General features: G+C 38.6%; 1 protein-coding gene across 2 annotated transcripts in view; it reads left to right on the top strand.

The window, feature by feature from the left end:
* The window catches only part of NLN (neurolysin), a 106,386-nt gene extending 102,481 nt beyond the window's left edge, over positions 1–3,905 (top strand). For both annotated transcript variants that reach the window (XM_081282634.1, XM_081282633.1), the window contains one exon: positions 1,925–3,905. In XM_081282634.1, the coding sequence (XP_081138760.1) occupies positions 1,925–1,941 (17 nt within the window). In that variant the 3' untranslated portion in view covers positions 1,942–3,905. The remainder of the gene's footprint in view (positions 1–1,924) is intronic.
* Positions 3,906–12,590: the final 8,685 nt, after the last annotated feature.

The raw sequence follows: 12,590 nt of genomic DNA, 5'->3' as shown, positions 1-12,590 counted from the left end.
AGTTTTATTTTTTTGATACAGTCTGTGTTGCCCAGGCTAGGTTTGAACTTGTAGGCTCAAGTGATCATTCTGCCTCTGTCTCTGAAGTAGCTGAGACTATAGGCACAGGTCATTATGCTCACCCTAACAGTGGTTTGAATGAAATGTTTTATTAAAACTGACTTCCAGGCTAGGGTCGTGGCTCGTGGTAGAGCTCTTGCCTAGCATGTATGAGGCAATGGGTTCAGTTTTCAGCACCACATATAAATAAATAAATAAATAAAACAAAAAGGTTCATCAGCAACTAATAAAAGATTCTTAAAAACTGACTTCACTTATTTTTTTAATTTTTAAAATGTAGTTAGTAGAAAATTAAAGTTATATACATATATCTCATATTTCTATTAGACAGTACTATCCTAGAGTTTATGAGAAGGAAACTTTATCTGACTATTTATTCCTGACTAAGGTCCAGGCTCAAGTTAGATGTTAGCCTGTGGACGACTAATAAGTCACAAGTAATTTCTATTCATAAGTAAAAGGCAACCCCAAGAGTTTCGATTGTATGGCTGTGTAGGCATTAAATAGTTTTGCATCTAACTTGGTAAATATCATTCATGTTTTATTTTTCTTAACAATTTAACTAAATTATCTGATGGTTGTACCAAGAAGAATTTTGTTACAAGTCAAAACTTTGATTATTTTAGTCTTTCCCAATTTTCTAGCTTATACTAGAAAGAATGGTTAGTCCTACCCCAGGCATGGTGGTTCACACCTGTAATCCTAGCAATTCAGAAGACTGAGGCAGGAGAATCACAAGTTCAAGGCCAGCCTCAGCAATTTAGTGAGGCCCTATCTCAAAATAAAATATAAAAAGTACTGGAGATGTGGCTCAGTACAAAAAAAAAATTTTAGTCCTATTGATCAAATGATATAATCAATGTAAACTGAAGTGTTGCTCTGTGAACTATTTATGTGTGTATCTGGAATTAAGTTTCATTGAATTGTCTTGCTTTGCTTCCCTAAAATCACAGTTTCAGGAACTGAAAATACTGATACTGAGTAACAACTGTTTTCTTTTTACATTATCTGCTCATGTGTTTATGTAAATAAAGGCAAAGGAACTGTAATATGTTTTTAAATTCCATCCCTAAAGAAAACTTTGCAAAGGTCCTCATACCAGTGCTGACCCCCAGAATTGCCTTACTGTGGACAATGTGATCTACTGTTCTCTGTACCACATTGTCTAAGGAAGAGGCTTGCATGTTTGGTTTGTGATCTTTTATGAGATCCTCTTAAAAAAAAAAAAAAACCTGAAGCCATTTGATAGTAGATGTGTTACTATTTCCAGGTAGGCAAAACTATTTGTAGCTTTCTGGAACACTTGCTTTGCTAACTACCCCTCCCTTTTTTGGTACAATACTGGGGATTCAACCTAGGGACCCTCAACAACTAAGTTATATCCCCAGCTCTTTTTATTTTTACTGTGAAACAAGATCTCACCAAGTTGCTAAGGCTGGCAAGGCACTTGCAATACTCCTGCCTCAGCCTCCCAAGTTGTTGTGATTACAAGCCTGACCACCGCTCCTGATACTGTGCTAACAGTTTGAGTCAGGGTAACAAATAGGACCATGCTATGTATTGCGTTTTATATTTTTTGTTGTCTGCTTGCCCATGGTATCAGCTCACTACTGAGAATCTAAGGAAATAAGACAATAGTAGAGGATAGCGTAGAAGACATGAGGTTGAAGCTCCAAATCTTTTAGCTATCAAAATAAATAAAAGAATAAATACTGTAGAGCTGTAGCATTGGCAGAAGAGACGGTGTAGACCGAGTAAAGCTGAATCCCCTTTCTCTTTACCCTTACCCCTTTGTCTTTTGCTTCTAGAGATTTGGAAAATTCTATGACCATGAATTATTAGTCATGATGTTTTATTTTACTAGGTTGGAATGAAATATAGAAACCTAATCCTGAAACCCGGGGGATCTCTGGATGGCATGGACATGCTCCAGAATTTCTTGAAACGTGAGCCAAACCAAAAAGCGTTCCTAATGAGTCGAGGCCTGTGTGCTCCATAAACGGGATCTTTGGTAGCAGTCCATGTCTGGAGGACAAGTCGACGTCACCATGTGTTACTGGCCTGGAAACTGAAGGGAGTTTGCAGATAAAAAATTAGATTTCTATTGACTTCTTTTTTTTTTATTTTAAAACTTATACTTATGTAAATGGAATTATAAATACTGTGACCTAAAAAGACTAATTGAAAATAATTGTACTATAAAATTTCATATGAATGTAATTTGATTTTTTTACTATTATAATCTAGATAATATAATGTAAGAGGGCCAAGAATTTTTAAATTGAATCATATACATGATATAATTTGATCCTTCTTATATCTTAAAATTTTGTACTTGGGATTTCTGAACTGATAAATTAATCATCAAATTCCTCTGGTAAATATTTTCCTGGAGCCCTGAGTCAGCTTTGATCCTCTGCCTCCCTTAAGGTGTGACCTTGCCTTTGCCTGCATGCCTCAAGGCCAAGGAAATACGACACAGTAATTCCTTTATCTTTGTATACCAGGCCTCAAAGTTCCCAGCTTTCTGCCTCTTTATGTTATATTACCCCATTTGGGTTTGTTTTCCTTTCTAATCTTCAGTTAGAGAGTACCAAAAAAATTTTTCAGTGTGACTGCCCTGGTCTAATGTATATTGCAAGTTGTTTTTGTTTGTTTGGTACTGGGGATTGAACCAGGGGCACTTGATGACTGAGCCACATCCCCAGCCCTATTTTTATTTTATTTAGAGACAGGGTCTCACTGAGTTGCTTAGCACCTTGCTTTTGCTGAGGCTGGCTTTGAACCACAATCCTCCTGCCTCAGCCTCCTGAGCCACTGGGATTAGAGGTGTGTGCCACCACATCCGGCCTAGCCAGGCATCTTTTTGATTCTCATGTTTCTAATAAGGGGTAGTGATGTTGCCTCTTTTATTGATCACCTTTCTGCAGATGACAAATAGACATGTCACAATGGCTATTTAGAGTTCAGTAGGGAAGAGAGCTGGTGCTGATGTGGCCATAAAGAAACTGCAGAAGAGGAGTCAGTTCAGGCAGAGCGTTTGAGGACAGCTGCTCTGCTCTGGTGCTATGAGGTACTTAAATTCGGCTGGGGAAGAGGCTCCTCCATAGCCTGTTTCATCTGGTGATTTTTTTTTTTTTAAGTGAACCTTTAGATTTCTCTTTAACTCTGTTTACTGTGGGCCTAAATTCCAATTCTGCAGCAGAGCAATAAACTCATAGTACTGATTTTTCCTATAGGAATCTACTCACTAAAAAAAAACAAGACAGGATTTTTTTTTTTTCAGTAAACTTGTTTTGTGTTTGTTGTCATTGGAGTGGTGGTGCTGCTGGGAATCAAATGCAAGGCAAGTGCTGTATGTCCAAGGCACAACCCAGACCCCAAATAAACTTTATGCTCTGCATAGAACCTTTCTTTGCTCTTATCCAAGTGGACTTTGTGTTAAGTTAAACAATTATTATGTTACATAATAAAATTTAAGACAGCAGGGTAAACCAAAAGCTGTAGCAGCAACACAGAAGGAAATTTTGAGACTAATATTGCCAAGCAAATACCTTAAACATCCACACGAAATCCTACCTTCCTTTCCAAGATTAGTTCCCTGGCCCTCACTCTGCGTCACTGTCTCTGGTCACCAAAGCTGTTTTTGTGGTATTTTTTCTCTCCTAGACTCTTCTGTTTTCCACTTTCAGACAAAAACCAAAAACTCTCTTCAGCTTTTTCTCTTGCTCAATGTCTTTTTCACAATGACTTTGGCATTTTAAATCTTCACTTATTTCACATGGAAAAACTAATTGTTGTGGGAAAGATTGCGCACAATAAAGTTACATTATTGTCCACGAAAATGAACTTACATTTCTTTCATACTTTAATGTTAAAACTGAAATGCATGACAGAGCAAAAGCACGAAGGTGTTCTTATTTAGGTCTACCTCTAATATTTTAAGTCTACCAAAGTACAGAGCAAAATCAAATATTCATTAAAAATATTCACTAGCATAATGAAAAGATAAGGACTTACTTTTTAAAGCCTTCTTAAATATGTCCATCCATCAGCTTGTTCTTTTTCTCCATGAGTTCAGGGAGTCACTGAGATGTTCTGAATGGAGAATACCTATAAAAGCTGCAGTTGGGCAAACTTACAATTCATATTTATGATCTGAGCCACATATAATAAAGTCTTTTTTTTGGTTATCGATCCAGAAAATTTGGGCCTGTTTGGGGGATTTTTCCAAGCATCGTTATTTGTTGCTAAGAGGCAAGTTCTTAAAACAGCTTATGCTAATGTATGTGATTCCTAAGGTTTGATTCTAAGACGCTACAGAGAAAGAAGAGTCTTAATGTGATGCCATCTGAAATAGGTTTTTCTCCCCTATTGTAAATATTGAGTGTTACCTAAATACCTAAAAATTATCTTAAAGAGTTACCACCTGAGCTACTTATGCCCAGGTTTTGCTTTTCTAAAGCTAATAGGAAGAAAGATGGATACTCATTGCTCTGTAGACAAGAAACTGCATTATGCAGGAAGCCAAAACTGAGAAAATAGCTCTTTAAGAAAAATTACTGATGTGATCTTTGTATTTGTAAACACCTTAACTAATAGGGAAATTCTTAATTTTCTACTTTACCATTTTTGCCTTTAACCTTTGTGTATGAATTCAAGGTTTGTGGAGGTGATGGCTCCCCACTGGATCAGTGGGTTTATATAGGAATTTTTTTCTTTCTCTGTCATACACAAGTGTAATTTGCCATGCTCCAAGAAAATTGCATTTAAAATTGCATCAAAATGCTGTTTTCGTTTGGATTATTATAACAAACCACCACAGACTAAAACAGATATTTAAAAGCTGGGCTTGGTAGCACATACCCGTAGTGCCTGCTACTCAGGTGGGAAGATCACTTGAGCCCAGGAGTTTGAGACCAGCCTGGGTAACATACTGAGACCCCCATCTCAAAAAGAAGCAAACAGAAAAAAAGATAAAATTATTTCTCACAGTACTGTAAGTTGGGAAGTCCCACAGTCTAGGACTCAACCCTCACAACTTCATCTAAACCCAATCACCTCCCAAAAGTCCTCCTCCTCTAACCAGCAATGACGGTTAGGGCTTCAACACATGGATTGTTCCTTGGGGGCAGGGTGTGGGGAGAGCAGCCTACAAATATTCATTTCATAACTAATACTAGTCCTGCAAATTGGATTTAAGCATAGTTAACTGAGCCCCAAAGAATGTTAAAAGAAAAATCCCGCCTCATCTGAGTAGATTTGGTGACCAAAGCTGCTTCCTTCCCTAAGCACATTATTACAGTCACACTGAAACTGGATAGCCCCTTAAAATTGAATATGACTTCCTTTAGAACAGCTTGGTAAGAATAAAAGCCAAGAAATAATAATAGTAAAAATTGAAAAGCATATATAATTTCATTTTCTTTGAAAAACAGTGTCTAAAATTTATTTTTTTCAGTCAACTTTAATGAAGAAATTCCCAGTGAAAACAATGGAAGTGATTACTACAAGTGTATGAAGGTAAAGCTATAAATTCTGAACACTAGCCCTAAAAGACCCTTTTTCAACATAGGTATAATAATGATATGAATAGAGATTTTGGAGGGGCTGAGGTGTTGCTCAGTGGTGAACCCTTCTGTGGCATGCCTAAGGACCTGGGTACCGTGCCCAGTACCACCACCACAACAACAAAAATAGAGATTTGATTTTCTAAAAGGTAAAAATGAAGAATTGAAAATTAGGATAATGAACACCTACCCATCGATTAGTGATTCTTGAGTTATTTGGTTGAATTTGCCTGGTAATTCCCTTTCCTGATAAAATTCAAATGCAGCACAGCTGGTACACTCTGTATGCACAAGAAAGGGGAGGAATGATTATGAAACAGGCTTCTTATAATCTCACAAGCTGATACCTTTTCTTTTTTTTAAGAGAGAGAGAGAATTTTTAATATTTATTTTTTAGTTCTCGGCGGACACAACATCTTTGTTGGTAAGGATCGAACCCGGGCCACACGCATGCGAGGCGAGCGCGCTACCACTTGAGCCACATCCCCAGCCCAGCTGACACCTTTTCTACCTGCCTATCTCCTAGAGCTCAAAGGCTTACCTAGACAGCCATCCCTAACTGGGAATGCTGCACACACCTTCCCTTAGGTCTATTGGTTTTCCTGGTTACCTTTACTGCAAGATGATTATTTGTGTCCTTGGCCCATGTGACTGTGGGGTTGTTTGTGGTTTTAAATTTACATTTTCCTGGGGGACAGAGTTCAGATGAGGCAGGGAGAGCCATGTCAATGGCCTAGAGTTGGAATATCTGTGCTTCTACTCAAGCTGTTACCTTCATCCAGAATGCCTGTGGTCCTTTCTCTTTCATACCTTTCCAAATCTGACCCAATTTATGACAAGAATCACTTTCTGCCTTTTCTGAGAGCATGTGGTTTCTTGTGCCAGATTATGATGTATTTGGGAAGAAATAAACACAAACTTGTGTCCTATTAAAAAAAAAAAAAAGGCTCACCTAGAATTTTACCCCCATGATAAAATGTTTATAGCAATTGTTACTTGTGTTTATGTGGGAGAAGGTGGGTAACTAGGGATTGAACCCAGGGGTTCTCTCCCTCTGAGCCACATCCCCAGCCCTGTTTTTTATTTTGAGACAGAGCTCACTAAATTGCTGAAGTTGTCCTTGAACTTGTGACCTTCTACCTCAGCCCCCTGAGTCGCAGGGATTATAGGCATTTGCTGTCTGTATCATTTGTTATCAAAGAAACCATACAGCTAAGAACAATTTAAAGAAACTGTTCACCGAGACATCTCAACTGACATTGTGACTTTTTTGTTGCTGAGATGGAGAATGTGACTAGATTTTAGCTGTTGAATGGAGTTGAATAATTATTCTCATAAACTCAGGTAAATTTCATGTCCTTTGACTGAAATCACAAGAAATTCTATAAAATGGTATTATCAAAGTTACAGTAACTGCTGAGCACAGTGGCATACACCTGTAATCCCAGAGACTCTGGAGACAAAAGCAGGAAGATCACAGGTCCAAAGCCAACCTCAGCAAATGCGAGATGCTAAGCAACTCATTGAGACCCTGTCTCTAAATGAAATACAAAATAGAGCTGGGGATGTGGCTCAGTGGTCCAGCGCCCCTGAGTTCAATCCACAGTACCAAATTACAGTAACTGATCTGGAATGGTCATACATGTTAGTGTTATTAAGATTTAAAATTAGAGCTGTGATATAGCTCAGTGGTAGAGTGTTTGCCTAGCATATATGAGACCCTGGGCTCAATCCCCAGCACCACAAAGGGAAAAAAAAATGATTTAAATTATAGCTGGGTCATGGTGGTTCACACCAGTAGTCCCAGCTTCTTAGGACCTGAAGCAGAATGGTATCCTGAGTCCAGATCAGGCTGGGCAGCATTCAGAGACCCATCTCAAGAAGGAAACAAAAACAAAATATTTTTTAAATTATTTCAGTCCTGAGACAAACTTACAATGCAAATAGCCAAATGCCAGGTGGAAGGAGGTGAAATCTGATTGGATAGTTATGGATAGTGGCACTTAGAGGGGAACAAGAGGGAACTAGAAGGCCTAGTCCAAGTTTATGTTCAGAGCAATACCTGACCCCTGTGAACTCTAGGGTAGTAAGATCAATCAGAGCTGGAATGTTGTGCTCCATTCTAGATGTCACATTTTAAGCAGATTTGGTGTTTGGAAGGGCAGAAATAAGATGGTGATGACTTTGAAGATAGTTCTCAAGAGAAATATGTAGAAGAAGAATTACGGAAGTTCAATTTGGAGGATAAATCCATAATATTTAAAAAATGTCTTCAAATACTTGCAAAACATGGGAGAGATTTGACTAATCCTTCATGGCTTCAGAAGTCAGAGTTTTAGAGGTATGGGTCCTCCTACCACACCTTACCCCCACTGGGGATTGAACCCAGAGGTACTTTACCACTGAGCTACATCCCCAGCTCTTTTTATTCTTTATGTTGAGATAAGGTCTTGATAAGTTCTAAGGCTGGTCTCAAATTTAGAATCCTTCTCTGCCTCACCCTTTCAAGTAGCTGGGATTATAGGCATGCCCCACCATACTCAGCTAAGAGCTTAGGAATGTGGTTGGAAAATAAGAGGTATTAGAAAAAGCATTGTCTAATAATTATTGTTAATTAAAATATATTCTGCTGCTCTTAATAAGCATTCATAAATATCCTATAACTGCCAGGAGTGTTACAGAGAGGGTTTCTCCCTTGAGTAAGCTATTTATACAAGATCAGCTTTGAACGTTAATGATGACGATTATCAGAAAAACATCCCTCAGTGAAGTGTTCACAAGCGGGGGCTTAGAAATGGCATTTAGATGGTTGCAGCTCCTCATGCTGCTGGGAGACCACTGACAGGGTGAGCATTCTTACTTCTCATCTGCAGTCAGCTAGGGCTCACCTGAGGCTTTCAGTCTTTCAGAAGAGCTGGGAATTAAGGTGGGAGACTGACAGTTGTATATGAGCTTAATAAAGCCAAAAGCTCTTCTAGGATGAATAAAGGTTCCTTTTCTTCCTCGATAGAGTTTCTTTCTCTATAGAGTAGCTCTCTACTCATTCCACTCGCTGCTGTCCTCATCACATACAGAGTCAAATATCCAATTCGAACACCTAGGTTATCATTTCTGTGCTCACCATATTGTGACTTCCTGTGTCACTGTTTGTGTCCACTGTCTTCCACAGTCCTCGACTATTAGTGAATAGGTAACAAGTGTTTAAGAAACATAACTTCTTTAAAATTACCTTTTGCGTAAAGATGCATTTTTATAATAACTGCAAAATATCATCTTAATTTATAAATGAATCTAAAACTATATAGGAATGAGGATGAAATTCAGTGGTAGAGTTTTGCCTAGCATGAATAAGGCCCTGAGTTTGATCCCTGACACCACAAAAATAAATAAGACTAAATAAATAAGTTCTTTTTATACTTTCCAGTGGCAGATTTCTGCATGAAAGAGCGCTTTTTCTTAGTATCTGAAAGTTTCAGCATCAGGCAGATGAAGGAAACATGATTTTTATAAAAGAAAAATTGAGTAATGGAAAATGTTTCTAAGGATTTGTCCATTTCTTTCTGTGATTATGTATTCTGGTTTTTCCCAGTGCTGGGGATTGAACCCAGAGCCTCACATATATAAGGCAAGCACTTACCACTGAGATATATATGCCCATCTCCCAAACTCAGGAATTTTTTAATCTAGAATCTCTGCTTCACTTAAGGGTTTAAGGGACAGAGAGGGCAAATGTCCCATGACTACACTGAAATTATATTAATTTTGTGCAAGACTATGTGCATTTTAGGCTTTTGTTTTTTTTGTTTGTTTGTTTTGTTTTGTTGTAGTTGGACATAATACCTTTATTTTATTTATTTATTTTTATGTGGTGCTGGGGACTGAACCCAGCACCTCACACATGCTAGGCAAGCGCTCTACCACTGAGCCAAAACCCCAGACTGAATATTTGCATTTTTCTGGGCAAAAAGTCCCTATCTTTAATCAGAAAAAAGTAAAAATCATCTTAAAGAATTTGCTTTTAAACTTTTGTTTTTTAATCCAGTTCAAAGACTGTAAAGTGGACTGAAGATATAGCCCAGTTTAGAACACTTTCCAAACCTGCACAAAACCCTGGTTTAATGCAAACAAGGAGGAGGAGGAGGAAGAAGAGGAGGAGGAAGAGGAGGAGGAACCCAAAGACTATAAAACATCACAGTGCCACAAAATTTATATGGTTACTGTGCCACCTGCCACTACAGACTTTTCAAAATGATTGCTTTTTTTCCTTTGCAGCATTTCAGCAGTGGAACTAAATAGTGCTATTCCATCTCTGTTATAACCGCAAGCAAGGTGAAAATGTTCACTTTAACCATTTTTTATGATCAAAGGGTTGTAAATAGACAGCCTTTAAAGGAAAATTGCCAGACCCCTCCTGACCTGATAAGTATTGTTCCCAAGAGTCATCCATCCATCCTACAAATCCAGAAAACAGGTGGTTAAGATGACTATTGAGTGGTTTAAAGATGATTCAGGGGGGCTGGGGATGTGGCTCAAGCGGTAGCGCGCTCGCCTGGCATGTGTGCGGCCCGGGTTCGATCCTCAGCACCACATACAAACAAAGATGTTGTGTCCGCCGAAAACTAAAAAATAAATATTAAAAATTCTCTCTCTCTCTCTCTCTCTCTCTCTAAAAAAAAAAGTGCTCTGTGTGCAATTTCATCCTATAAAAAAAAAAAAAAGATGATTCAGGATTAGTCAAGATTCCTTACTTTCTACTCCCATGAGTGTAAAGAATTTCCATTACTACTAATAAAAAACCAAAGGAAAAGCACCTTAACACTTTGCTCCCTTTCTGCAGAGCGCTTATGACTTCCTTAGTAGGGAAACTAATTAGGCAGATCAGTGACAGTGATGGAAACTTCAGAATTCATGATAAAGACAGAGAACTGGACTTCAAATTTATACCCCATTTCTCTCTGTTTCTTTAAACAATCATATGCTTCATAGAAAAACTTATTTTTGTCTTATGTATTTTCTTGTATTTTACTTATTTGAGGAATAATTTAAATTTTTGGTGAGATATCACATAATTCAAAGGGTAGGAAAAAGGGTGATGATGAAAAGTTAAGTTTCTGTTTATGCTTGTTTGCTACATACCTGATCCTCCTCCCCATGGGCAGCCACTCTCACCAGTTTCTTACATATCCAGAGACATCAGTCCCCAACACTCCCAGATTAGCATCTTTAACCACAGTGTTCTACACCTTCTTAATCAATAATCAATATTTGGAGGTCTGCATTTTAATGATTGCCTAGTGTTCTATTGTATAAATGTACAGTAATTTAGTTAATCAATCCCCTATTGATGAACACTTAATTTTTTTTCACTGTGTGTGTGTGTGTGTGTGTGGCGCTGTGTATCGAACCCAGGGCATTGTGCATGTGAGGCAAGCACTCTACCAACTGAGCTATATCCCCAGCCTGTTTTTATTTTTGTGTGTGTGGTACTGCAGATCAAACCCAGGACCTCATGCATGCTAGGCAACACTACCACTGAGCTATATTCCCAGTCCTTCTTTTCACTCTTTGAACATTACAAACCATGCTGCCAATATAATCCTCATAAATATGTTGTTTTCCACATCTGCCAGTTTATCTGCTAAACAAATTCTTAAAAATGTGGTTCCTGGGCTGGGGATGTGGCTCAAGTGGTAGTGCGCTCGCCTGGCATGCGTGCGGCCCGGGTTCGATCCTCAGCACCACATACAAACAAAGATGTTGTGTCTGCCAAGAACTGAAAAATAAATATTAAAAAAAAAATTCCCCCTCTCCCCCTCTCTCTCTCTCTCTCTCTCTCTCTCTCTCTCTCTCTCTCTCTCTCCCTCCCTCCCTCCCTCCCTCTCCTCTTTCTTTAAAAAAAAAAATGTGGTTCCTGGCTCAAAGAATGGAGGCATTTTAAATATCAACAGATGTTGTCAAATAAGAGCCATATTTTTTAATAGTGCTTATCAGGATTAAGAAAAGTCAGTACAAATAAATGAGAGAAAGTGATGATAAGCAAATAAAGCAAAATCTCTGGCGTACTAGACTTTATACTGCTTTCTTTTTCCATTGGGCGATAGGGAATAAAACTTGCTTTTTCAGAAAGTGGTAGGAGTGATTCCAGACAGGAATTTTCTTTCTCTTGTAATGATTGGATAGGTCTTAAAAGGAATGCAAGACTTCATCCCGGAACAAAGCAGGAGTCAGTCCTTTTGTGTTCAGGACAAAGTGGGGAAAACCAAAAGATCCATTTTGTCATCCCTGTCCCAAATCAGATGCCTTTCTGTGGTCTTAAACGTTTGTGTGGCTGACAAGTGGGACTTCTGTTGTGATTCACAATGCAATCACTGTTTCAAACATGCACATGGCCCACTCTGTCTCAGCTTCAATTATAAAATCTTCAGCCAGAGGCTATTATCCTCTGTTTTGTTCAGTCAACAGCACAGTTAGCCAGTGAATTTCCAACTGGGATCAGGTGGAATGAGAGGAACTGCTCACTTAGACCCCAGTACACTCTCTCCTGTGAACTCTGCTCAGGAATATTTTCCTGAAGTCATTTGGGAAGGTGACCAAAAACTAAGGCAGAAGCTCTGCATTCACAGAATTCCATCCTTTTGTTTCAGTCTTGGCATGGCACCAAGCTAAGTCCTATGGTCTAACCAGCCAGAGGAAGCATCTCTTGCTCCTCTTCTTCCTTTTCCCCAAAAGTCCCAATAGATGAACGGGCAATTCTCTCCAAATCCTAGCAGGAACAAGAAAGAAATCTAAGGCAGAAAGTGTGGTCCAGCAAGGTCCTGGACAAAAGATGTAGGTGTGTTTTAATTTGGGAGTGGTGTCTTAGGGGGCTTTTCTACCCAAAACTCCAGTTCAAGTTGACAGTCAGTGTTCTAATCTCTGTGGACTAAATGAGGGGCTTGGAAGGATCAGGATAAGAATAAA

This window comes from Spermophilus citellus (assembly GCF_964194105.1).
Source record: "Spermophilus citellus genome assembly, chromosome: 1".
Classification (NCBI taxonomy): Eukaryota; Metazoa; Chordata; class Mammalia; order Rodentia; family Sciuridae; genus Spermophilus; species Spermophilus citellus.
The sequence above is the reverse complement of the archived record's forward strand: the minus strand, read 5'-3'. Positions and strand labels throughout refer to the sequence as shown.